General features: G+C 35.8%; 1 protein-coding gene across 1 annotated transcript; it reads right to left on the minus strand.

Moving 5' to 3' along the window:
* Positions 1-10372: 10372 nt before the first annotated feature.
* On the minus strand, positions 10373-21303 carry LOC145160352 (fatty acid amide hydrolase-like). Its single transcript, XM_079079511.1, has 20 exons — positions 21122-21303; positions 20620-20729; positions 16492-16552; positions 16220-16413; positions 15120-15249; positions 14953-15030; positions 14379-14526; positions 13605-13717; positions 13309-13384; positions 13155-13226; positions 13013-13058; positions 12751-12819; positions 12582-12662; positions 11865-11968; positions 11624-11716; positions 11480-11548; positions 11292-11356; positions 11066-11127; positions 10769-10864; positions 10373-10670 (listed from the first exon to the last, which is right to left on the minus strand). The coding sequence occupies exons 1-20, from the start codon at positions 21219-21221 to the stop codon at positions 10608-10610; spliced, it is 1830 nt and encodes a 609-aa protein (XP_078935637.1). The 5' UTR covers positions 21222-21303; the 3' UTR covers positions 10373-10607.
* Between the last annotated feature and the right edge of the window lie 5959 nt (positions 21304-27262).

Consider the following 27262-nt stretch of genomic DNA (forward strand, 5'->3'; position numbering starts at 1 on the left):
TTTGGTTGTCACTGAATAAGCATCATACATTGCTTTCAAGTTTTTAGTTACAATGTTATCCTTGTTCAATGTTTACAAAGCATTAGAATTCCTAGTTGTGACATCATCCCCCCGTTAAAGGGAATTTCGTCCCGAAATTCTTTTTGAAACTAGATTTAAGAATGCGAGAATAAGTGAGGGTACTTTTGCTTCATCTGGTCTTCGCGTTCCCAAGTGAATTCCAGTCCACGCTTTGCGTTCCACCGAACCTTCACTATTGGAATGTGGCTTTGCTTAGTACGCTTCACTTCCCTGTCCATGATTTCGACGGGTTCTTCGATGAACAGGAGATTTTCGTTGATTTTGATTTCTTCTAACGGAATGACGAGAGTTTCGTCGGACAAGCACTTCTTCAAATTGGAAACGTGAAACCCGGGGTGTACACTGCTGAGTTCGGTAGGTAGTTGCAGTCTATAAGCCACTGGACCAATTCGGGCAAGAATCTCGAAGGGTCCAATGTATCGTGGGTTTAGCTTTCCCCGTTTCCCAAAACGGATCACCCCTTCCAGGGGGAGACCTTTAACAACACTCGATCCCCGACTTGAAATTCCAAAGGCTTTCGCCGTTTATCGGCGTAGCTCTTCTGTCGGTCGCGTGATGCTTGAAGTCGAGCTTTGATTTGGGCTATCTTCTCTGTCGTTTCGCGTATGATTTCTGGTCCTGTCAATGCATTGCTAGATGTCTTCCTTCTTTCCAGCTGAGTGTCGCCTACCTCTGCCCAACACAACGGTGATCTACATTTACGACCATATAATGCTTCGAAAGGAGCAACTTTGATGTTTGTGTGATAACTGTTGTTGTATGAAAACTCAATTAAAGGTAAGTGGGTATCCCACGACCTTCCAAAGTCTATCACACATGCTCGAAGCATATCCTCAAGCGTTTGAATGGTTCACTCACTCTGACCATCCGTCTGGGGGTGGTAAGCAGTGCTCATGTCGAGTTGTGTCCCCATAGCCTTCTGTAGTGATTGCCAAAAGCGTGAAGTGAACCTACTATCTCGATCTGAGATGATAGATATTGGCACTCCGTGGAGTCTCACAATTTCCTTGATGTAGATCCTTGTTAGTTGCTCCATCTTGTATATCTCCTTTATTGGCAGGAAATGAGCGGATTTCGTCAATCTGTCGACTATCACCCATATGGTATCCGATCCATCTGTTGTTTTGGGTAATTTGGTCACAAAGTCCATAGTAATCCTTTCCCATTTCCACTCGAGTATTACCGGCTGCTGTAATAGTCTCGAGGGCTTTTGATGCTTTACCTTCACTTTAGCACAAGTGAGGCATTTGCTAACGTATGTGGCAATCTCTGCCTTCATGTTAGGCCACCAATAACATTTCTTGACATCCAGGTACATTTTATTTGACCCTGGATGGATGGAGTATCGTGTCTTATGAGCTTCATTCATGACTACTTCTCTGAGTCCTCCATGTTTAGGGACCCAAATTCGGTTCATGAAATAATATGTTCCATCCTCCTTGACTTCGAAGTTCTTTTCCATCCCACGTAACGCTTCGCTCGTTCTGTTTTCTGTCTTCATGGCGTCGAACTGGGCTGCTTTGATTTGTGAGGACAGATGAGATTGGATGGTTATTGAAAGAGTCTTCACACGACGAGGGGAGTATTCCTTCCGACTCAAGGCATCAGCCACCACGTTAGCCTTGCCTGGGTGGTACTTGATTTCGCACTCATAATCGTTCAGCAGCTCAACCCATCTTCGCTGCCTCATGTTCAACTCCTTTTGATTTAAAATGTGCTGGAGGCTCTTGTGGTCGGTGAAAATGGTGCACTTGGTACCATAAAGGTAGTGCCTCCAAATTTTCAAGGCGAAGACCACAACTCCTAATTCGAGATCATGGGTGGTATAATTCACCTCATGTGTTTTCAGTTGTCGGGATGCATAAGCTATCACCTTGCCACGCTGCATGAGTACACAGCCTAAACCCTGATTCGAAGCATCGCAGTAAACTACGAAGTCCTCTGTTCCCTCTAGTAGTGATAATACTGGTGCACTACAGAGAGCTTGCTTCAGAGTTCGGAAGGCAACCTCCTGCTTTTCTATCCATTTAAATGGTACACCCTTCTGTGTAAGCATGGTGAGTGGCTTGGCTGTTTTGGAGAAGTTCTAAATAAATCTCATGTAATAGCCTGCGAGACCTAAAAATTGACGAATTTCTGTGGGTGTCGCTGGGACTGCCCATCCTTCAATGGCTTTGATCTTAGAAGGGTCCACATGTATCCCTTCTTGGCTGACAACATGACCTAAAAAGTTTACGCTTCGGAGCCAGAACTCGCATTTAGAGAGTTTTGCGTATAACCTTTCAGTCCGTAGGGTTTCCAAGATTTTCCGGAGGTGTCGGCCGTGCTCCTCTTCGCTTCGAGAATAGACTAGAATATCGTCAATGAAAACGATGACAAAGTTGTCGAGGAATGTTCGGCAGACTCGATTCATTAGGTCATGAATGCGGCAGGGGCATTCGTTAGACCGAAGGGCATCACAACGAATTCATAATGTCCATAGCGGGTTCAGAAAGCGGTTTTGGGGATATCCTCTTCCCGGACCTTGAGCTGGTGGTAGCCGGACCGTAGATCTATCTTAGAGAAATAATTTGCTCCCTGGAGCTGGTCGAACAGGTCGTCGATTCGTGGAAGTGGGTAACGATTCTTGATAGTGAGCTTATTCAGCTCTCTATAATCGATACACATCCTAAAGGATCCATCCTTCTTCTTAACAAAAAGGACCGAAGCTCCCCAGGGTGAGAAGCTAGGTCGGATGAATCCTTTACTCAAGAGCTCGCTGAGTTGGCTTGACAGTTCTTGCATCTCCGCAGGAGCCAACCTATAGGGTGATTTGGCCATTGGCGTAGCTCCCGGTACCAGGTCAATTCGGAACTCGACTTGTCTTTCCGGAGGTATCCCCGGAAGATCTTCGGGAAAGACGTCCGGGAAGTCCCAAGCCACTGGGATGTCTCGAATATTGACCTCTTCCTTGGACTTATCCACTATGTGTGCCAGAAACGCCAAGTCCTTCTTTTGAAGACACTTTTGTGCCTTAATGCAAGAGATAAGACGAAGGTTCGTACTAGGTTTGTCTCTGTATATAATTAGGGTTTCGTGATTAGGGAGATGAAGGCGAACGGCCTTCTCGCGACATAAAATTTCGGCATGATGGGGGCTTAACCAGTCCATGCCGATAATCACATCAAAACTCCTAATAGTTACAGGCATCAAGTTTATTTGAAAGGTATGCTGATTTAAAGTTAGGGTACATCCTACATAGATTTCCCCAGCCGATTCTGTTTTCTCATTAGCCATTTCCACCGTAAAGGTTTCATTAAGCCTTTGGGGTTGTTGTTTTAGCAAGTGTTTGAATTTGTTACTCACAAAGCTCCGCTCTGCTCCGGTATCAAACAGTATGCATGCATATGAGTGGTTAAGGAGAAACGTACCGGTGATGACAGCGGGATCCTGAACCGCTTCTCCTTGCCCCATAGTCAGCACTCTTCCTGCTGCTCCTGTCGCATGGGTGTTCGCATTGGGACAACTTCGTCTGAAATGTCCAGTCTTCCCGCACCCATAACAGGTATAATTGGCTCTGTCCTTGGTGCTGTTGTTGTTGTTGTTGTTGTTGTTGTGCATCTGGTTTTGTGGAAACTGGGCCTTATAATATTTTGATGTATGGCCCTTCCGGTTGCATCTTGTGCACATCATCTCTCTGCATTCCCCGAGGTGATGGTAGTTACACTTGTTACACTTGGGAAGATTCCCTGTGTACTGCCTCGGAGTATTCGGCGTGGATGAGGCTGGAGCATGTGGTGCTGGGGTAGCTTGGGTTGCTGCATGGACAGTCACTGTCTGTTGCTTCTTAGATGACTCTGAGTTCTGTTTACCTCTTCTCTTGTTACTCTTTCCTTTCTTTTTCTCTTCTTCCTTCTTGACATCCGCTTCCACGATCTTAACACTCTTCTTGTTGCCATGATCATACAGTTTCTTGGCCAATCTTTTGGCGCTATCAAACGTCTCGGGGTTTTCCGCAATGAAATTCCCTTGGATAGGTGCAGTCAATCCCCAGATGAACCTCTCAATCTTTTTCCCTTCTGAGGTGATCATACCCGGACACAGAAGGGATAGCTCGCTAAACCTGGATATGTATGCTTCGATGTTGGAGTTCTGAACCGTCAAGTTCCACAATTCGTGTTCCATCTTTTGTATCTCGCCTCGAGGACAGTACTCTGCCAACATCATTTCCTTCAGTTCTTCCCAGGGCATCGCGTTTGCCACTGGAAGGGTCATGGCTTCAATATGACCATTCCACCATGAAAGAGCTTGATCAACAAAGGTACATGCTGCGAACTTGACCTTGCACCCATCTGGACACCCACAAATTTCAAAGACGGATTCGATTTTCTTAATCCACCTCTTTAGGGTTATGACGTCTCCCGTCCCATTGAAGGTTCGTGGCTTGGCGTTGGTGAAGTCGTTGTAAGAGCATGTTTTGGTAGGTCCTTGATTTATTCCATTGTTTGAACTTCCAGCTCCCTGCCCGTTTCCTCCGCCATTGTTCCCCTGGTGGATTTGCGCCATGGCTGCTGTGACTGCAGCAGATACAGCGGCTTGAAACGCGGCTGAGTTGACTTCCGGTGGCGTCGGTGGTTGGTTATTTCCGCGGTTTGGTCTCTGAGGCATCTTGCTGTTATGGAACAGAAAGATGTTGAGTATGAATTGTTTTTAAGTTGAAGATTTCGTGAATCGATTTTTGTATCTAAGTGTTCCCATAAATTCACACAACACAATAATAGTATAAAAACACATAGCAGGTCACAACATCACCATAAAACACATAACATTTTTTTAACTACTAATATTCGTACTTTGATACATGAAAATTTGCTCGAAAGAGCATACATAGAGGTACAAAGTTTGACAGCATAACGACTCTATGAGTAGTGTAATCATTTAAACATGGAATCGGTAGTACATAATATAGCGAACATAGAGAACATAGCACTAGTAGGGAAAAGCTACTGGTCCGAAGTGCTCTGAGATGCATCGGGTGGTGGGGCTGATGATGTGGATGCGCCCTGAAGTCGCGCCACCTGACGTTCTGTGGCTCGTAGTCGATCCTCCCACATCGCTTGACGTACTTGAAAGTTATGGATTACCTCTTGAGTTTCTCGCTCCGCCCGGGCCACTGCGGCTCGCATCTGATTCAGTTGCTCGGTCGTGTCCTGGGCCAGGTCGCTAGTGTTCCGTAAGCGTCTTACCATGACAGGAAGTGCTCGGTCAGCCGGTCCTCCCTCCCTCAGGTCATAAAACTGGCGAGCCATGCCAAACGGGGGTTGTTGTCCCTGTTGTCTGCTTCATCTCCAAATATCGATACCCCAGGGAGGGGTAGGGCCGTTAGGGCCCATCCGGTGAGCTGGCACCCTCACTGGGTATGGGGGGTTGATGACTACAGACTCAGTGTCCGAATCATCGCTGCTATCGCCACCCGACTCTTCCTCTTCCATGTCTGCCACAGGTTCTGCAGGTCCTTCTTCGATTTCCTCTTCCGGTTCCTCTTCTTCCATGGGGTCCTCTTCAGGCTCCTCGTCAGATTCCTCTAGCCATCCGTTATTTCCCTGATTGGGGAAATACGGATCTCCAGGGAGATGGAACCCAGCCATACTGTCTGCACGGGGGGGGGGGGGGGGTATACGTGAAGAGGTATATAAATAAGCTATTATTAATCCTAGAATATTTATAGTTGTTATAAAAATTGGGTTGATGCATTCCTCTTGTTTAACAATAGGGTATGCCTTGGGTTTACTGACCATCGCGATCTTTCCAGGGCATGTGATAGTTGTATTACGAAGAAATGTAGTTGATCAGGCTACATTCATCCCTAATACAACTGTGAACAGTCCTGGCTTAACCGGGATGTCAGGTTCTCCCAATTGTTTTATTCGAGTTGTTATTGTGTTCGTTTTTTTAAGTCGCACAAATAAGAGTGTTTATTGGTATATTTTATTTGTTTTGTTCAGAGTTATTTAGTCCCTTGCTGGGTTTATAGTTGCATATCCATGTGTGGTTAGATATGCCAGTTCACTATAAACAGTGCTCTGATACCAACCTGTCACACCCCCGAACCAGACGGCGGAAACGTCAGAGGGCTCACGTGACTTCCGAATAAAAGTTATGATTGTTTTGCTTTATTGAATCGTTACATCGAATGAATATGATTTCCATTGATTAATGATCTTCCTTTGATTAATGATTTCCCTTGATTAATGATTTCCCCTGATTAATGATGTCGGATTTCTACGTGAGTCGTTATAACCATGCATTATAATGACTAGTTCGTCTGTCTTAGTATTCTAATGAACACCGAATTTGATCTTAAGACTTTGTCACCCTAGACTGGCCGAGTCTAACTGTAGCGAACAGCTTAGGTGTGGGGGAGTCACCCCCGTATAGATCTATACACAAACTCTCGCTCTCCCTCCAGGAGACTTTGATTACAACTACAGACTACGACCGACACTTATTGGTGTCACCCGTTATTCCTCAATCAATCCACATGAGTTTGATTAACCTTGATTAATGATCGAATTTGATTTTATACAAAAAGAAGGTAAGCCTAACAGACGAGGAGAAGAGGACTACTAGGCCCTAGTAATTTCATATGTTATATAAGGCTGTCGAGTATACGAAAAACGCGTTGGCCCCTCTCGCATTTAATTTACTTGGACCTTACTAGTAATGCATAATGGGCCACTGAGGCCCAATAACATGTAAAAATCATTGAGGGTCCATTAAACATGTAATTGGGTCACAGGAGGCCCAATAGACATGTGTTATCATTGTTAGGCCCGAAAGTCATGTCAATGGGCCACGAAGGCCCAATAAGCATGATTAGGATCTTTCAAGCCCAACAATTTGAATATTTACTTGTTTTAGGTATAGTATTAATTGTCGGAAGCTTGATTGAACAATTGTTAATATTTGTAACGGCACGAGGCTTGTCGATTGTTTATAACGATATTTAAAAATATATGTATATTTTTCATTCTATTTTCATAAGTCGTAATTTGGTATTTTTGACCCAAATATCTTAATAATAAAATAATTGATTCAAAATATTGGTTTGACCTATTCAGCCCTTCTTCAATAAAAATGACAATCTTAGTCCCTTATAAAAAAAAGACATTTTAGGTCCCTAAAACCATTTTCTTGACATTTTTGATCCATAGACTTGTTTAAGTAATGTTTTTAGCTCAAAATTTACTCTTTGGCAGTTTCAGCCCTTTCAGCAAAGAGTTTTTCAGTTAAAGTCCAAACTTTTCGCAACTTTTACAATTTTGACCCAAATTCCAAAAACTTTACATTTTTTATCCGTTTTGGAAAAAAATCATTTTAACCCCTGAAATAGTTTTGTTTACCCTTCAGCAAAGAGTTTTTCAGTTAAAGTCCAAACTTTTCGCAACTTTTACAATTTTGACCCAAATTCCAAAAACTTTACATTTTTTATCCGTTTTGGAAAAAAATCATTTTAACCCCTGAAATAGTTTTGTTTACCCTTTTTCCCCTGTTTTGAGAAATTTACCATTTCAACCCCTTGAAAATCACATTTTTCGCAATTTTTGGGCCTATGGTCCGAAAAGCCCAAAAATTGGCCCATTAAGCTACAAATCACATTTCTAGTCCTTTGAAGAGCATAATATTCATAAAAACATTTATTTTAACTGTTTTGACTCTTTTGGTCCTTAAGAAAACCGTGAATGACAATTTTTAACCCAACTTTTGTTTATTTGACAAATATAGTCCAAAAATGAGTTTTATGTTGCAATATGTTTATTATAACCTTAGAGAGTAATTTTTCTTGACTTGTTTAGTGTAATATATCTTAGATCATGTTTATTTTCCTTCTTGTGCCATAGATCTCGAGATTTCTTTCCTTTTTGTTACATATTTACCACATAAACACATGAAATCACACATAACATACACGTACACATAGATCTACACATTTTACTTGCATTCTCCCCCATAAAACTTGTGAAAACCGAAAATAGAGGGGTATGAACTCACATTTGCTTGTTGTTTTCGATTTGAAGAAGAAAGGGAAGAGTTTGATGCTATTTTTCGGCCCTAGCAAGCTTTCTTGGGTTGATTTCGAACTTAAGAAGTTTCTAAGAAGTAGATCACGAAAATGGTGTGAGTTAGGAAGAAGTTTTGATGAAATAAAGAGACTAGGTTATGGATCTAACCAATAACTTACCAATGATGATGATTATTATGGAATAACCTCCTTGAAGAGCCCTAACTCTCGAAAATTTTGAAGGAGAAGTGAAGAAGTTGTTGTGAGCTCTTGAGAGGATTTAGAAGTGAAATAAGTGTGTGTGTATGTATGTGTATTGATACTCTCGGCCGAGAGTAGTAGAATGAGAAGAGAGAGAGGTGATAGGATGGATGCATGGAAGTATGTGACTTGATGCATGGATATCCCATGGATAATTATGAAGTGGCACCATGGAAAGTCAACCCTCCCTTATCCCTTCTTTTCCTATTTTTTTGTTTTGTTTTGTTTAACTTGGGCCGAAAGAGAGAGAGGGAGAAGAAAATATTTGGGCCTTGGTGTTAGAGTCCAAAATATGGAGCCCAATTTAATAGCTTTTGGCCCATTTGAGCCTTTGGAGTGGGTTACGGCCCAAATGTGCATGCAAGAATGGATTTGTGGCTTTTTAGGGATTATTGGATTGTTATGGCCCAATAAGGCCCATTAAAGGTAACTAGTCCATTTTAGACTTATAAAGCCCAAAAAGGTTAAGTCTTATGATAATGGGTCTAATTAGAGCCCATTTAAGAGTTCTAAGCCCAAGATAGTCACATTGGAGGTTTATTGGCCCATTAGGCCCAATAAAGAAATCCTAGTCCATAATGGACTTAAACCGGGATTTCTAGGGTTTCCAACCTTTTGTTGACTATTTGAGTGTTTTGAATAGAGTGTTTGATGGAATTTGGTTGTCATTGAATAAGCATCATACATTGCTTTCAAGTTTTTAGTTACAATGTTATCCTTGTTCAATGTTTACAAAGCATTAAAATTCTTAGTTGTGATAGCAAAGCCTCCCCCCATTTCATGGTGGGCCCTGGAAAATGGTGGTTAGTGGGAAATTGTTTTTAATTTTTGTTTAATATTTTGGAAAGCTTTAAAAAGTGACTAATTTTGTCTTCTTTTTCAATTATCTATTTGACATTGTCTAACATATTTATTTAAACCATCACCTTAGAGTAGTTTAATTAGTGGTGTAGTGGTAGAGACGGATAAGGATAAACTCCCTAGGGGAGGCTATGAGTTCAAAATCTCGGCAAGTGTTAACTTAGATGTGGCTTGAGACTGACTATGCATTATGCATATTAACAACTTCACCGCCAATCCCCGAGAACCTCAAAATTAAGGGACATTGCAGTGGGTGATACAAGCAGGGGCGCATATAAGAGTTGTTTGATAGTTGTTTATTGAGTCTTGTTAAGGGTTGTTTGATAATTGTTGATCGAGTCTGATCAAATCAATACCTGATTTAATTGTCCATATCATATAGACTATATTGTATGACCGAATCATAGACTACTAATTGTTGCGACAAACTGTTTTTATCTGACTCGGTCAGACACAACTTCTTAGTGTATCATAAGTAGGGTGTATGGACCCACTTAAATTAAACCGCATCTAACATTTTAATAAAAGCTATATTTTTTATTAAATTATATAATTGGCCCCATTTAAGCTTTTTTGGCACCCATTCTTGTTGAAATCCACCAACAAGAACCTACAAATTCATATCCTTTTTATTAATTTCATTATATTTATCTTTTATATATGATGCCCTAGATTAAGTATTGGTTATAAATGTGCCACTAGATAGGAGCAACCTAATTTTATATTCCTATCTAAGGCTTTCTATTTTCCTTTAAATTATTGTTTCATGTTACAATTCAATCTTGATCTTAAATAGTTTTCAACATAATTTTTGGCCGTCTTCTTTCATAATATTAATATAAAAATCTTTAACATTTCAATAATATATAAAAAAAACTAATTGTTTCATAAATTAAGTTAGTTGTGAAACATAAATATATCATTGAAACGACATATCCAGAAGAGAAATTCCAGTAATTGTAATTGTCATCGCTATATACCTATTATTGGTTGAGGTGGCATTGAACAATACTTATTCTCAAGTATCAGCAATGAAGTTTTTACTATTACTGGTTTGTTTAACAACGCATAGTGTCGAAGCTTACATATAATAAAACAACAAAAAAATTTATTTTGAGAAATGAAATATTGGACTTCAAATTGATCATATAATGAAGATAAATGTAACCAACAACAAACAAACTATACACAAAACAAAAAAAAAAAAAAAAAAAAAAGGTAAATGGTAACCTATTGCATACTTTTATGTGGCCGATCGGGTGAGGGACCATGCACACATTCAATAAATCAAATATAAAACTAATATTTTGTTGATTTACGATAGAAGTTGTTGTATCTTCAATCTTGATCATCTCTAACGACATTAGCTTGGTGCTAGTATATCATAAAAAACATGTGGCTTCTTGTATTCAGTCTTACACAACGCCTAAAAACAAACCATGTCAAGTAAGAATTAGTTCAAGAAACACAACCAACCTCAAGAGTAATATAATATATAAAACTAAGAAAATTTTCCCAATTTACCTCCATAGCATAAGCAATTTGAATCAATTTAGCTTCGGACCATGGCTTCCCGATAAACTGAATCCCAATAGGCAACCCAAGTCTGTCGTACCCAACCTACCAGAAAGAACTAAATTGTTAACCCACTTGGCCCACTAAGGCCCAGTTTGTCGGTTTGTCACTACAGGACAAAAACAAGTTATACTGTATTTGGTAACGTTTTAGAATAAGACTAGGAGTGATGTCATCATGACAAATAGCTCCAGAAAGTTTGTCCAGTCCAGTGCTATCATTTTCCAAATTTGTTATATAACTTACTGGAACAGTCACAGCTGGCAATCCAAGAAAATTTCCAGCTATTGAATATCGAACGAGTGCAGCTGAGAGAAAAAAAAAATTGAAATTAAAAATCTAGTGAAAAATAAAAAACAAGCATTAAAGGCAAAGTATCATATATATATATATATATATATATATATATATATATATATATATATATATATATATATATATATATATATATATATATATATATATATACTACCTCCATTAACGTAGTCCAATTCTCCGGTGTCTCTTACATCATCCTTTATTTCATATGCAGTTACACTACCACGAACCATAAATAAAATTAGATGCTTTTTTTTTACTTTATTCAAAAAAAAAGGAGGCTTTACATCTTAAATATATTTTAACAAAACTTATCCAGATTTTTATGGTTCAAGATCATACCCAACCATAGGTGAAACAATGACATCAGCCATGCTGAAAATCTTTTCATGGAACTTCATTTGACGATTTCTACATAAAAATTTCAATGAAATTTTAGAAAAAAAAAATATATATAAATTTGGGAGAATTTAAGCTATTTGATACCTGATTCGTTGTGCATTTAAGTAATCCCTACTGTTAAAAGAACCATATATAGAAAGTGCAACTCTTACATCCCATCCTGATTCTGACTTTCCCCTGATTCATTTCAAGTTAAAAATTTTAGCAATTCAGCATCATTGCAGAATGCAGACAATAGATTAATGGATAAATGGATAAAATTGTGTTTTGCCTATTCTTTTTTTAATTAAATGTTGACTTTGGTGTGTATTGGAAATTTACTTACATCTTTTCTAAATGATGAGCAATAGATGCTGTACATTCTGAACCAATAGTAACATAATGTGCCAAACGCATCACTTCTATATCTGGTAAAGTCACCTCTATTGTCTGTATGAAGAAAAATAAAGATACATTGTGGGAGTTTTAACGTTAAATAGAAAAAATAGCAACATATTTTCATTAATTTGTTTATTGTAACATCCTACTTTCATTTATGTATATTACAACATTATATTTTAGAAAAGTAAAGAAGCTCTGACATTTCCTTTTTCTATTTACTTAAACAAATTAGAGTAAATTACACGAATGGTCCCTATGGTTTGGGGTAATTTGCACGTTTGGTCCCTAACTTATTTTTTTAACTTGGAAGGTCCCTATAGTTTGTTTTTGTTGCGCGTTTGGTCCCTGTCTAACCTAAAAAGACTATTTTGCCTTTGATTTTTTTAATTTATTTAAATAAACACACCCCAACCCCACTTCCACCTCACCTTACCTTACCTTACCTACCCCACTTTATTTAAATAAAGTAAAAAATCAAGGGCAAAATAGTCTTTTTAGGTAAGACAGGGACCAAGCACGCAACAAAAACAAACTGTAGGGACCTTTTGAGTTAAAAAAATAAGTTAGGGACCAAACGTGCAAATTACCCCAAACCATAGGGACCATTCGTGTAATTTACTCAACAAATTAATATAGAGTAAAGAAAATAAACATTGAGTACCTCCCATCCATACAACTTATGAAGATTAGCCAAAGCACGTGAACAACAAGCTCTAATATCATCCGAACAATCATTGAACCACTGATATATAGAATTAGAAAGCAGAAAGTTTATAATTATCATAAAGGAATAAAAAAATTAAAATCAAACATAGAGGTGAAGTAAAAACCTCATTAGATTTAGCCATCTTGATACTAGACATATTAGAAAGATTCAGCTTTGGCAAATTCAATCTAGGCTGTATAAAATAAAAAAAAAAAAAAAAAAGTTTATGAGTCCACTATGTCTAGAATAAATGTTTTGCTTAGTGTGCTTATCGATTCTTTTTGTTGCTTAAATTCAAAGTCTAGTATGAATTTAAGCACAAAAAACAACTGATAAGCACATTAAGGAGATCTTTACATAATGGTGATATAGGACGAATTAAGTACAATTTTTGGTTTGTGTGATTCAGCTGGACCACTGATGGCTGCATAACTGAAAATATATAACAAAGTGGAAAGTTGTAAAAAAAAAATTATAAAAGTCTGAGTGGAAAACAATTTAGTGGTTTTAGAAATGAAGAACACTAACACAATAAGAGAATCCTCAACTGTTCCTGCTAATATTCCAACCATTCCAACTGTCCAATTCAAGGGTAGAACCCTGAAAAAAAAAAGATAGAAAAGAAAATGACTTGGTATTCTTGATGAATATCATGTATATAAGGTTAAAAAAGTAAACTGACCCTGTGTGTGGTATGCGCCCAAAAGATGGTTTTAACCCTATAACACCACAAAGAGCAGCAGGCATTCTCACAGATCCTAGACAAATAATGAAAATTAAAAACCAAACCTTGGTTTGTTTCTTTCTATTTCCTATTAGGTAAAGTGGTTGAATGGGTAATGATGTGGAAAAAGTGTTGTATAGATAAGTTCTTTTCCTTTTCAAGACCGAATAAACCGTGTAAGTGACCGTTTTACCCTTACATTCGAAAAAACAAATTGTAACATATTAATCGATTTTCAATTTTAGTAACTTTACCTCCCCCATCAACACCGAGGGCTACAGGGCACAGCCCTGCACATACAACAGCAGCAGATCCGCTAGATGAACCACCGGAGATCCGTTTGGGATCATATGGATTTCGTGAAGTCCTGCGTTAAAAATTATATATATATATATATATATATATATATATATATATATATATATATATATATATATATATATATATATGAGTCTATGAGTGTCCAAGAAGGACGACATGACATGACATGATATGACAGAACAGAACATAATAGACTGTCTGCGTTTGGTGCATTGGATTGGACCAGGCTATCAGTTTCCAAGAAGGACAAGACAAGATATGACATCACATCACAAAACTGAATAGAAAGTACTGCGTTTGGTGTGCATTGGACGGGACCAAGCTATGTGTGTCCAAGAAGGACAAGACAAGACATGACAGAACAGACTGTGTTTAGCGTGCATTGGACTGGACCAGGCTATCAGTGTCCAAGAAGGACAAGACAAGTCATGACATGACAGAACAAACTGTACTGTGTTTGGTGTGCATTGGATAGGTGTGTCCAAGAAGGACAAGACAAGACATGACATGACAGACTTTACTGCAATTGGCGTGCATTGGACTGGGACAAAATTTTCGACTTTTTTGTTCCAGTAAAAAAGGTTGAAGAAGGTGGGACATGGACTCGCTCTCGATCACTCATCTGTGCAAAAGACATGAATACCCTCCTCATAAAAAAATAGCTCTAGCCAAGGTTATAAATGGAAATGCAATTTTTTTTTGTTTACCCGTAATGAGGATTTATCCCACTGGTTCCTGCACCAAGCTCGTGCATATTTGTTTTTCCAACAAGTATGGCACCACATGCACGCAACCTCATAACACAACAAGCATCTTCTTTACAAGGTCTTACTTTATGTAGCCACTTTGAACCTCCTACAACAAACAATGGTAAGTAATGCAACTCAAAACATAAAAAAATAAATTTACCCTTTATTAAACGACCACTATACCCTTGATCAACTTTATATATATTAAAACATAAGTCTTCATTGAACCTTTTTACAAGAGACATCCTCAACCATATAGCAACTTACATGCATTTCTTTACCAATAATAGTAAATGTAAATAATGCTATTATCAGTAAAATATATATATATATATATATATATATATATATATATATATATATATATATATATATATATATATAGGTATGTTGCTTTTATAGGTAAAAAGTAATGTACATTATCCATAATATATATATATATATATATATATATATATATATATATATATATATATATATATATATATATATATATATATATATATATATATATAGCAAGAGATGAAATTACCTGTGGTTGGATAAGGCATGCAATCTATTTCATCCTTGACTGCAATAGGGACTCCATCTAGAACAGAAATCGCTTCACCTACATACATAAACAGCAAATATCAAAATTCCCTAATTGAGTATGATTTTAAAATGAGTTTAAATTACGTAAATGCCCATAGTACTTACCTCTTTGATAACGTAGAGTTGACTCAGTAGCTTGCCTTAGAATATCATGAGTATCATAACTAATAAAGAATGACATATCCATTTCTGGACCAGAAGACTGCATGACTGCTGATATTAATCGCTCTGCAACCTGAAAAAACCGTGTTGATTTTAACCACTCAAGAATCTTAACTGTTTTTGTTAGTGACATTTTTTGAACAAGTTTTTTAGGGTTATTTTTGATGATGAAGATGAGAAGGGCATTCATGTCTTTTGTGAAAATGAGAGAGAAGAATCATGTCTTTTCCACCTTATTCCACAAATTTGGGTACAATTTATAGTCACATTGACTCTTTAGTCACAAATCTGATCTGTTGTTACACCTTTTTGGGTACAATTTTTTGTCCGTTGACTTTTGTCATAAATATGACATGTCACACATTCTTTTGTACAATTTTTTGTCCCAATGACTTAAGTCACAAATATGACATGTCACATCTTTTTGGGTACACCTTTTGTCCCATTGACTTTAGTCACAAATATAAGAGTATACTTTTTGTCCATTGACTTTTGTCACAAATATCGCATGTCACACATTCTTTTGTACAACTTTTTGTCCCAATGACTTTAGTGACATGTCATCCATTGACGTACAAATATAACATGTTACATCTTTTTTTATACAAACTTGGCCCATTGAATTTAGTCAAATTTGTGAGATGTTGTAGTTTTTTTAGTACATTTTGTCCCATTGACTTTAATCACACAAATTTACAAATATGACCTTTTACATGTTTTTGGCATAACTTTTTGTCCAAATGATTGAACTCAAAAATATAACATTTACTCATTTTTTGGTACAATTTTTTGTACCATTATTGACTTCACTCACAAATCTGATAGCTTTTTGGGTATAATTTTTTGTACATGAGTCACAAATCTAACATATACACCTTTTTGGATACAATTTTTTGTATCATTAACTTTAGTCACAAAAATGACATGTTACACCTTTTTTGGTACATCTTTTTGTCTCATTACTTTAGCAGGACAAAAATGTACAATTTTTTGTCCAATTGAGTTTAGGTCATAGTTAGAAAAAAGTTCAGTTGTTGACATACCATAAGAGGAGTTATTTGTCGTGATGCATAAGCTTTAGAATAATCCAAAATCGTCCATCTGCGAAAACTGAAGTTTGAATCTTCAAGTATAGAAGAATCTGAAGACTGTAAACAATCAACAGCATGTTGAACTTGTTCTGATGCTGACAAACCACGATTTAGACATTCAATTTCTTCTTCTTGTTCTTCAAATTCTGAATTAAATCGATTATAAATATTGTATTATGATTTATGAATCATAGCGATGTTTATTTAATGAAACTGAAACTGACCTTCATAAGGGTGTAAAGGAACGTATAGAGGTGATTCTTCCAACACCGCATATGAAACTAACTGCACCAAAAAAAAAAAAGCAAGGTACTAATTTAATTTTAGAAATATATGGTACTTTATTTTTTCATTTTGTTATTATTGTAATTATTTTTTTATTATCTCTTACATTCTAAAATGAACTGTTTGCTACATCGGTTATTAGATTTGATAATTTTTGAAGTCATTAATGTAAAACTGAACCGGTCAAAATCCAAAAGAAAATTCTCACCCCAGTCTTTATGACTGGTCCCAAAAAAAACACAATCTGAAATTTAAATTATTTGAGTTTGTATTTTGTTTCAACTTTTACCTATGAGTATTTTATTTTATTATCTCTTACATTCTAAAATTTAGATTATTCGATTTACATTGTTTGATATTAAGAATTTTTAAAAGAAAGGAAACATAATTCTATTTGATTATTCATTACAAAAAAATATTAAATTATTTGAATAATAATAATAAGAGTAAATTACACGAATGATCCCTATGGTTTAGGGTAATTTGCACGTCTGGTCCATAACTTATTTTGTTAACTCGGAAGGTCCCTACTGTTTGTTTTTTGTTACGCGTTTGGTCCCTGTCTTACCTAAAAAGACTATTTGGCCCTGATTTTTTTATTTATTTAAATAAACACACCCCAAACCACCCCCCTTCCACCTTACCTTACCTACCCCATCATTTTTCTCTATTTAAATAATAGTCAATTTATGTAAGACATGGATCAAGCGCGTAACAAAAACAAGCAGTAGGGACCTTCCGAATTAAAAAAATAAATTAGGGACCAAGCGCGCAAATTACCCCAAACCATAGGGACCATTCGTGTAATTTACTCTAATAATAATAGAGTCTAAAGACCTATACTTAACGCTATCTTTAACAATTACCTATTTTCTTATATAATATCACTTATTTGCTAGCATATATTCAAGTTTAAAATGTTGAGTTGACCTAACTAAATTCAAACGTCTATTAATGCCACTTATATCATAGCAAACTTATTTTAATATGGTTTAATGACACTGTGACTCTATGACTATGAGTATATGATATGATTGATATTTGATAGTATGATAGTTGTTTATTCCAGAGAGCCCGATGTGGATGATTATTTGAAGATCCAATAATAAATAAACTGGTCCACAAAATTACTATTACTAAAGTTGGTCCCAGTAGTCCATACTCCATACTCCATACTCTCAAATCTCATCCCACCTAAAAGTCTTAAAGTATGCAGGAAAAATATTCAAATTCAAAGTCTTAATTTTAACTCATTTTATTTAAATAATAACTTTAATATATATACATATTACATTCAATTTGAGATTGCATTTGGTGCATACGTAATAAAGATCATCCAAAAATTTGAACTTGACAAAGTTAAAGTTTTACCAACCAAGCGATTACTTGGTTGACTATTTTATGAATTATTATAAATGTTTATTTTTCATGTATTATTGTAAGTGTTTCTTTATGACATAAAATGTTGTCGACATCTAAACTTTTGAATTACAAAACATATTAAGAATTGAACTTATTGTTTGTTTTATATGATTGGTTCTGTTAGTTGATAGTTCGTTATGGTGTAATTTGAATATTTCATACCATTTAACATATTTTAATTTTTAGTTTAATAAAAAATTTGGATGTTTAAAAGTTATTATATACGTTTAAAGACATAAATTTTGAATATTCACTACATGAAATTATTACATGTAAGGACTATTTCTATGCTCCTTTGAATTGCAATACTAATAAGATACCAATTCATGTCTTAAAAACACAGTAATGTTTAACAAATAGTAATTAAATAGACATAGTTAAACGCTACTACCTAACTTAAAGAATCACATATTTACATTGACTTGTTTTGATTAATTATTTCCTAAGTTTAGAGGAGTGAGAAAAAGTGACGTGACACTTATGTGACTGAATGGAGTGAGTTAGCCAAATTAAAAATGTTCAATTATTAATCAAATAAACAAATATTTAACTTTGTCAAAATAAATATAACTTTGATTTTTTGAACTTGTGAAATAAACATTAATTACCTACCTTAATTAATTACTTTTTACAATAATTTGTAGTAAGTATTGTAAAAAAAATTAATTTTATGAAAAAAAATCATATGTTAATCTTTACAAATTATGTTAATTTCTTCTTTATCAATTAAATGTACCTTCAATTATAAGAAAAAACGATATTATATGTAACATTCCAAGCATATAATTGTTTTAAGGTTAAATATAGGTCAAATTAGGTATACCTTCAAAATTTTCTAAATAGTTAGAAGTTGAATTTATTCCATATACAAGAAGGTAAAAATATTAAAATTAAAACCAATTTAATATATATATATATATATATATATATATATATATATAGGGCGAGGTTCAATAGAGAACCATAATTAACCAAGGAACCAATCTTTTTTTCAACTTTTAGAACTTATTTTTTATCAAAAAAAAAAAAACTAAAAATACAGAAATTCATAACTTTTTATCCTTTTTCCAATGATATCAAATTCAAATATATATATATTTTTACGTCAAATTCACAATGTGAATCTTTGAAAATTCACAATGTGAATCCGGATTCACCAATATTTTTCACATTCACAATGTTAATATATGAATTTAGATATTTTTAGATTTTTTTTTCGATAAAGAATAAGTTCTAGAAATTGAAAAAAAAATTTGGTTCCTTAAAGAACCAATAATTATAGTTCTCTATTGAACTTTTCTATATATATATATATATATATATATATATATATATATATATATATATATATATATATATAATTAGAGGTCGAGTTCATAAGATTTTTTAACACATGTGGACGATCTTAGAAACACATTTAAGGTGTTAAAAAAATTATCATGAACTTTCGCAACTTTTTATTTCAAGTAAATAAATCACCATTCTAGTGCATTATTCAAATAAAATATTCTCATAATAATATAATATGTGTAATATATATTCTATTAGAATATTACAATATACAAAATTCTTATATCCTTAATAAAAAAAATCTTTAATAATATTCTAATATAATATTCCGAATAATATATTTTTATGAGTAATACTAAAAATATTCACTAGAAAGGTGTTTTTTTAATTAAAAGGACACAAAAAAAACATTATTTTTTTCACTTAGAATGTATGACCGGAACCATCATATGTTGTTTTACAAAACTATTTCCTGAATTTTAATTTACATCTATTACTTTGTTATATTTATTTGATTAGTCATAACAATTATTACACATCCAAATCAAGCAAAGGTGTAATGGAAGCAATTCACAACTTAACCTAAAGAAGAAAGTTGGCCTAAGCTAGTTTTTGTTGATTAATTGAGTGGGGAAATACTTCTCTTATAACAATCCACAATCTACCTATTACTCCACATTATTTATTCCTCTCACGTCATATAAAGAATTATAAAAGTAATTCTAAAAATCAAAGATGATACATGTGTTTTATTTCAAACAAGTAAAAAACTTTATTAAAAATAGTATTCTTTAAATTACAATCATAAATGAGTTGTCAATTTCCAATTTATAAGGCACTAGAAGTTTCAAAATTGAATACTTATTTGGTCCTACTTCTTACTCCCTTTGTCCATAAAAATCACCATACTTCAAAGTTTATTGAGATGTATATTATATACAATGTTTATCTTAAATTACTTCACATTATTGTATTATTTACACACTAAAATTAAAATTGTATATTATTTTTAGCAAAAACGGGTTTGTATGAATTTGATTAAAAAAAAACATAATAATTAACGATTTAACTACTAAAAGGTTAAACATATTAACAAGTGTTCATTGGAATGTTTATGCATGTTTTGAACTCATTAATTAATTAAACTTTGGAACAAAAAAAAAAATAAACCTATTGTTTATAAAAGATATATTCATTAAAATTTGTTTAATTTATAATACATCATTATATGAAATTATGAACCAAAATTTAATGCTCTTTAATGATTTTGTTAATTAAAATAATGCCAACAATATACGTTAAATCCAAATTTTCTAAATTACGAAAACTACATTAACAAAAGAATAATTCCATACCTTTTGAATTCGGTTATTCTTCTTCAGAAAGTAAAGCAAAATCTTGCCGATTATCTTCATCTCCAAAAACCACACGAATACCTTTGCAAGAAATCCAGCCATTCGAGGAGCTGTTTATACATATACAATCATATATCTATACATTAATTCAAGCCAATTATCAAATTATGTCATACATTCATACATAATATATATAATCACACATTTAGTCGACAATCAAATTCACACACACACACACACAGAAACTGTATGTACATACATAACGCAATCTTATACTCATATACACATACATCAGTTAGTTAAAGCTAGTTGATGATCGCAAATTCAGTTAAAGTTCATACGTAATATGTATAATCGATCACACATTTAAGCTATGATCAAAATCATCCACACACACAGAGAGATATAAAAACTGTGTGTATTGATGGAAATGGAGATTGGAGAAGATCGATCATGGAGAAATTAAACGAGATGAAATTGAAATGAAGGTGAATGAAGAGACCTTTGACATCGGAATGGAGGTAGAGTTGATCGCTATTAGGGCCAAGATCAACTTCGTTGATAGGTTCGTAAACGACACCGTTGTCCTTCAAAATCCCCATTAATTCTCTGTGTTTTCGACTTTTCGTGAAGGAGAGTAGTCTGTGGTAGGAGAGAGAGCGAATGGAGAAGTGAGAGACTTGTTAACGTGACCCTTCAACTAACTGGCTGCTGTATTTATAGGAGCGGTGTTGGTGGTTGTGGTTGTGTGTGTGGAGAGTCCATGATATATTCTATTGTTTAATAAATATAATATGTTTCAACATTTAATATAAAAAAATGATGGAGACATACTAAATTTTCCTTAAAAAAAATTATATAAATTATGAATCACAACTACTTTTATTGGAATTTTATATCTATAAGAAAAGAAATATATAAAATATGAAAGAGAAATTCCCAAAAGAAAAAAAATGATATCCTTATTATCTACCAAGAAAATCAATGATAATAAGTGGTTCATGTGGGTGTGAAAATGTCTTTTCCTTGTAAAAGTTCCAATAGAATACTTTCTTGTTTGCAAAATGCAACATGATTTTTGAATCCTGGATGCTTCTACCAATGTGTTTCATGTACGTTTTTTTTAATTAATACAATGTAAACTGATTGTATAACAGTATAAGTGCATGCTAATTAAAGACTTATATCTTCGGATGCATGTAACAATGTTTTCATATATGTTAAGGTAACTTCATTTAAAAATAAAACATTGGTATGTTTGATAAGGGCCCGAAATATTATTTAAAAAAAAATTAAATATTTTTTTCATATTTTCTTCCTACTTATTCTCCTACTCATATAATGTATATTTATCCTCCTATTCATATAACATTAGGGAATATGTATTTTTATAGGATTGTATCCTTGAATCGAATATATGTACCATGTGTACAAACAAATATTTACCAACAAGTAAACTAGCTAATATGTTATCATAACACTAGGTAGTGATATTTAAAAGTAGAAAAATAAAAGACAAATATATTTAATTTCATCAAATCATTTTCCAAGAATTGTCAAAAATTGGCTCAATCACCAAAATAGCCATGAATTTCGCAGATGGCAACTCCAAAATTGCAAATCGTTTGCAAAAAATGATGTTATATGTGACGTCCTATTTTCACAACAAAAAATTTTCATTTTTATTAAGGTAAAACTTCTCAATTATAAATTCATTCTAAGAAAACCATTTATTCCTAATTACATTTATTGAAAATCAGAGTATTATAGTAAACGCAGAATCCTAGATGTTGCTGATGAGTGTGTACAGTCCCGTCTTCACATTCCTACGATCACCGGTAGAACCTGAAACATAAACAACTGGGTAAACACAAAGCTTAGTGAGTTTCCCCCAAAATACCTCATACAACAAACATACTAGCATGCATATCGGGTCCATAATCATCGGATTGGATTACCCTGGCCCAATCAGTCGTCGGATTGGAATGCCAACATGCAAATGATCCAATCAGTCATTGGACTAGAATACCTAGGGTTTGTTGGCCTACCGCCTCAACCCAACCGCTCTTCCCAATCCTCCGTGCCTACGGCTTGCAGTCGGTCTGCACCAGGTATCTTGGCCTACAACACACAGCAGGACCGCATCAACCTCAACCACCACGATATGTCGACATATAAACAAACAAGGATCAAGTAGGCACATTATACAAGGAATATCAAGAATATAGTTCGCTACTGCCTACTGGATCACTCACAACACACTACTCCACTACCAGATAACCTCCATGGAATGTGTAACCATAAGTGACCAGAGGTGAGATAGCTACCCGAACAGATGATCCTACTCCAGAGCCACAACCAAATAAGGAGCATGTAAGAAAGCCTAGATCAGGAGTTATCATGATATCCTACATGACTACGTACAGTCCCTAGGACACTCCACTAGACGATAACCTGCCTACTAGTACTCTAACCAATATAACACTACTGTTGCATCCTATCACACCAGGATATATATATATATATATATATATATATATATATATATATATATAGCAGATCACTACAACATAGAAGCATCCTATACACAAGGATATGTGACCAAATTAGCAAGGAATGTGTAACTACATATAACCAGAAGTGAGATAGTCACCCGAATAGATGATCCTACTCTAGAACCACAACCAAACAAGGAACATGCAGGAGAGCCTAGATCAAGAGTCCCCAGTCTATCCTGCGTGACTACATATAGTCCCTAGGGCATCCTGATAAAAATGATAATCAAAGTTAGTGGGTCGGCATTGGTGCCTTCGACCCACGGGTACAATGAGGCAAAACTCATCTGAATCGAAGAACCCTGAAACACTGTGGCACGCTCCCTTCTGCACTGCTTGCTCCCACGAATCCTCTATCACCAAAACCAGATAGAATCTTAATCAATAGCCTGAAGCCCTCAAGTTTGATCGAAAGTCAAACTTGGTAAAAAAGTCAATGGTCAACAGAAGTCAACGAAAGTCAAAATTCAAGCCAGGCTGAGTACGCCCTGCGTACTCTACCTACGCCCAACATACATGGTTCAGGCCTAGTACGCCCAACGTACGCAAGTTGGCTCTAACATTTCCATTAAGCACTTTATCCCTTAAGACCTTTCATCCAGAGCTCAGATCTAAGTCCAAATGATATTCTAAATCATAAAGTTTCCAACTTTATGATTTTGCATGGCTAGAAAGGGTCCAAATCCAAAACCATAACTTATCATAAGATTCTAGGCTTCATAACTCATGCATGAATGGAAGAACAAGACCAAGATTGTGTTTTTATGACTTGATATCCTCAAATACACCTGGAAATACACCCCACAAGCTCTGGGACAACTCACACTCAAATAGACCAATTTGTGGGACAAAAAGGACATAACTTTAACCTCTAAACTAGATCTATAAATGGAGGCATAAAGGTACAAACTTTATACCTTCTTGAGATGAATAACGGAGGAGAACTTCCAGATCCAAGGTTGCTTTAAGCTTCTAATCACAATCACCGCCTTCTTCTTCCTTCAAAGACACTCAAAAACACCTTATTTAGCTCACAAGGCTCAAACTAGTGTTAGGGTTTCAAGGGATGATGTCGAAGAGATGGAGTCTAAGAATGGAGAGGGATTGGGGAAGTTAAGGAGCTTAAATAGATCTCAAAACCCTGAAATTAGGATCACTCACAATATATGGGTTATGACCGTGTATGCCCAATGTACGCTTCTAAAGTCGCATTTTTGGTCAGCTAGTACGCCCAACGTACCTAGCGTACGCCCAACGTACCTAGAGTACGCCCATCGTACTACCATGCTTCACATTCCAACCAAAATTCAATTTGCGGCAACTTCTTCGTTTCAACTTCGATTTTAGCGTTCTTTATATGCACATAAAGGTGTTGAAGAGCCCCACCACATAATCTAGTTACTTTGGACTAAAAACTGCTCGAACTAAAATCCATACTTCATGCAAGAAACTCGGCCTATAGCTTTTCCATTTTCTACCCTTTGGTCCAGTACACAGCTCAAGGGTTAGATCTCTCAACCATCATTACGTCCTTCTAATGGTCTAAACCTTACATCCTTAAGGCCCAAAGCTTTTACACAATCGACTCCAGTCCTATGGCCCTGAGATAAGAAATGACAGGAAACCGGATGTTACAACTCTCCCCCACTTAAATTAGATTTCATCCTAGAAATCAGTACTCGCTTCCATTTCATGATATAACCCCCTGAGGGTCCTTCAAACCCGACTCCTTCAATGCGGCTAAGGTCACTGAAATGTCAACATCTGAAACCATCATCAATAATGGTTCCACCCTAGGCTCAAGCCAATCAAACCAAGACTCCAAAATCTGACGCAACCCTCGTCTCAACTAAACTAACCGAAAATCAGCAGATTTGATCGGCCCAAAACCTTCTCGGCCACACGTCGTCCTGTTAATCCCGCAAATAAGTACACTAAAACGAAGAAAACCAAACAGTCACATACTAAACTAGACCACACTCCTACTCGGCTTCGACAACCCTGCTTAGCTATCTACTGTCAACACTCGGGCTCACCCCCGACCCATTAACCAACAACAACACTTGGGCTTACCCCAGATCTACTAACCAACAACAGCACTCGCAGCCTAACAAGACACACATTGATCCCAACAAGACTTAACTGACCCTATTAGGCCCTTGGGCCGCAACTCAGACTTCCAAACCCCAATCAGACAATAACAAACAAGGAAACCCTCATCACATCCCTAGAGTTGGGCTCCTAACACCTTAGAGTATAAAGCACAAGCATGCCCTACAGATGCAATCACAACTAAAACTAATACAACTTGAAGGGAAATCCAACAGCTGACATTGATCTTGACGCGAAATCATAAGATTCAACTGTTGTACGGAAGTCCTGAACTTGGAGAAATCCGACTGAGAACTGAATCTTGGCATAGGCTCTTCTTGTTGCGAGGTTCCACTCTCCTCCACTTGAAATATGCTAGAATCTGACAACTTCACAATCTTTTGATACCTAGACCGACTTGAACTCTACTACTCGATCCCAACCACTAATATCCAGATACACAGGAGAATCTGAACCCACACAACATTCATAAATTCCAACACACATGTAATCTGAGGACAATGATAATTAATCTATTCACAATAAGAAATTACTTAAAATAGAGCTAAATAAGATAATATCATTCAACTGATCATCCAAGATTACAAATGAACTTCAAAACATAATAACAAATTACAGATGACTACCAACACTACAGCAACCAACTAAATCGAAGAACTGAAAACTCAAACCTCGGCCCTCGAAACTGCCGCTGTCCCATGACAACTGTCGGGTAAATGCCAAGCTAGGGGTGTAGGGTCCAACACCTCACCGAAAACGAGAAAGGGACAACGAGCTCTGATGTGGCCCTCCTGGCCGCAATGGAAACAAACCCTCAAACTCTGTCTGCAATATCTACCAAAATGACCCTCGCCGCCACATCTACGACATCCAACAGGTCCACACCTTCAGTCATGAAACTTTCGGCACTTGCCACACTTGAATCTCCTCCTCTCATCCGATCATGAACTCGGGTCTGTGGACTTGAACAACTTAGCTGCCGACCGATACTCTCCTGAAGTTGTCCATTCCTCCTCCTGCTAATTCTCTAACTTAACCTCCCTCCTCCTGCAACTTGCATGCATATCGGTGAAGATCTGGTACTACTGAGTATATACAAACTCTCAAATCTTCGTCTTGAGCATACTCAAGTATCGCGACATCTGTGCCTGCTATGAAGCGGTGTAATCAGAGCAGAAAAGAGCACTCTTCGTAAACATCTTGGTGATCTCCGTCATTGACTCGGTCGTCTACTTGAGCAACAGGTACTCTTGTGCCAGTCTCTCCTGCTCCACAAGAGGAACATACTGATGGAGTTTTGAGCATATCAAACAATCCTATGTGTGCATGCAACCCTAAATAAGATCTACGTCTTCTCTAATTGAACATACAATATGAACAACAATATGTAAACCTTAGATCTATAGATCATAATCGAAATTCACATAATAAAGAGTTTATGATACATACCTTAGATTGTTATGTAGTAATAACAATCCAATAACCTTGAAGATCTTGAAGCTTAAGAGCAAGTGTCACAAGTGTAACAACTCTAATGAATCACAAACACATTTAGCAAGAGGATGAGATATGAGAGGGAGGAGGAAGCTTCAATTTTTGGCTATAACTCTCTAGGGTTTCTAGTGGCAAAAAATTAATAAGGGTATGGGTCGTTATATAGTGAGGTGACTTAGAGCCAAAGCTAGGGTTAAAAGTAGGAAACCCTAATTGCTTTGCTTAAGGACCAAGCAAACCCAAAACCTTCCATCCATAAGCCCTTAGACGAAAATTCTAGGGCTTTCCTAGAAGATTTCGTCCAATCCTCTTTAGGAGGGTTCTAGAGCTTGTTTCCTCAACTATTAATAAATTTCCAAACAACCCCTGCACTTTTAATTAATTCAGTTAATCCCAAAATTAATTCTAATTAATTTTTTATTAACTATTAATTAAATAATATGATTTCCAATTAATATATCACTTCCATAATACATTAAGAA

This window comes from Lactuca virosa, chromosome 1 (genome assembly GCF_052849685.1).
Source record: "Lactuca virosa cultivar CGN04683 chromosome 1, Lactuca_virosa_CGN04683_v6, whole genome shotgun sequence".
In the NCBI taxonomy this organism is placed as follows: domain Eukaryota; kingdom Viridiplantae; phylum Streptophyta; class Magnoliopsida; order Asterales; family Asteraceae; genus Lactuca; species Lactuca virosa.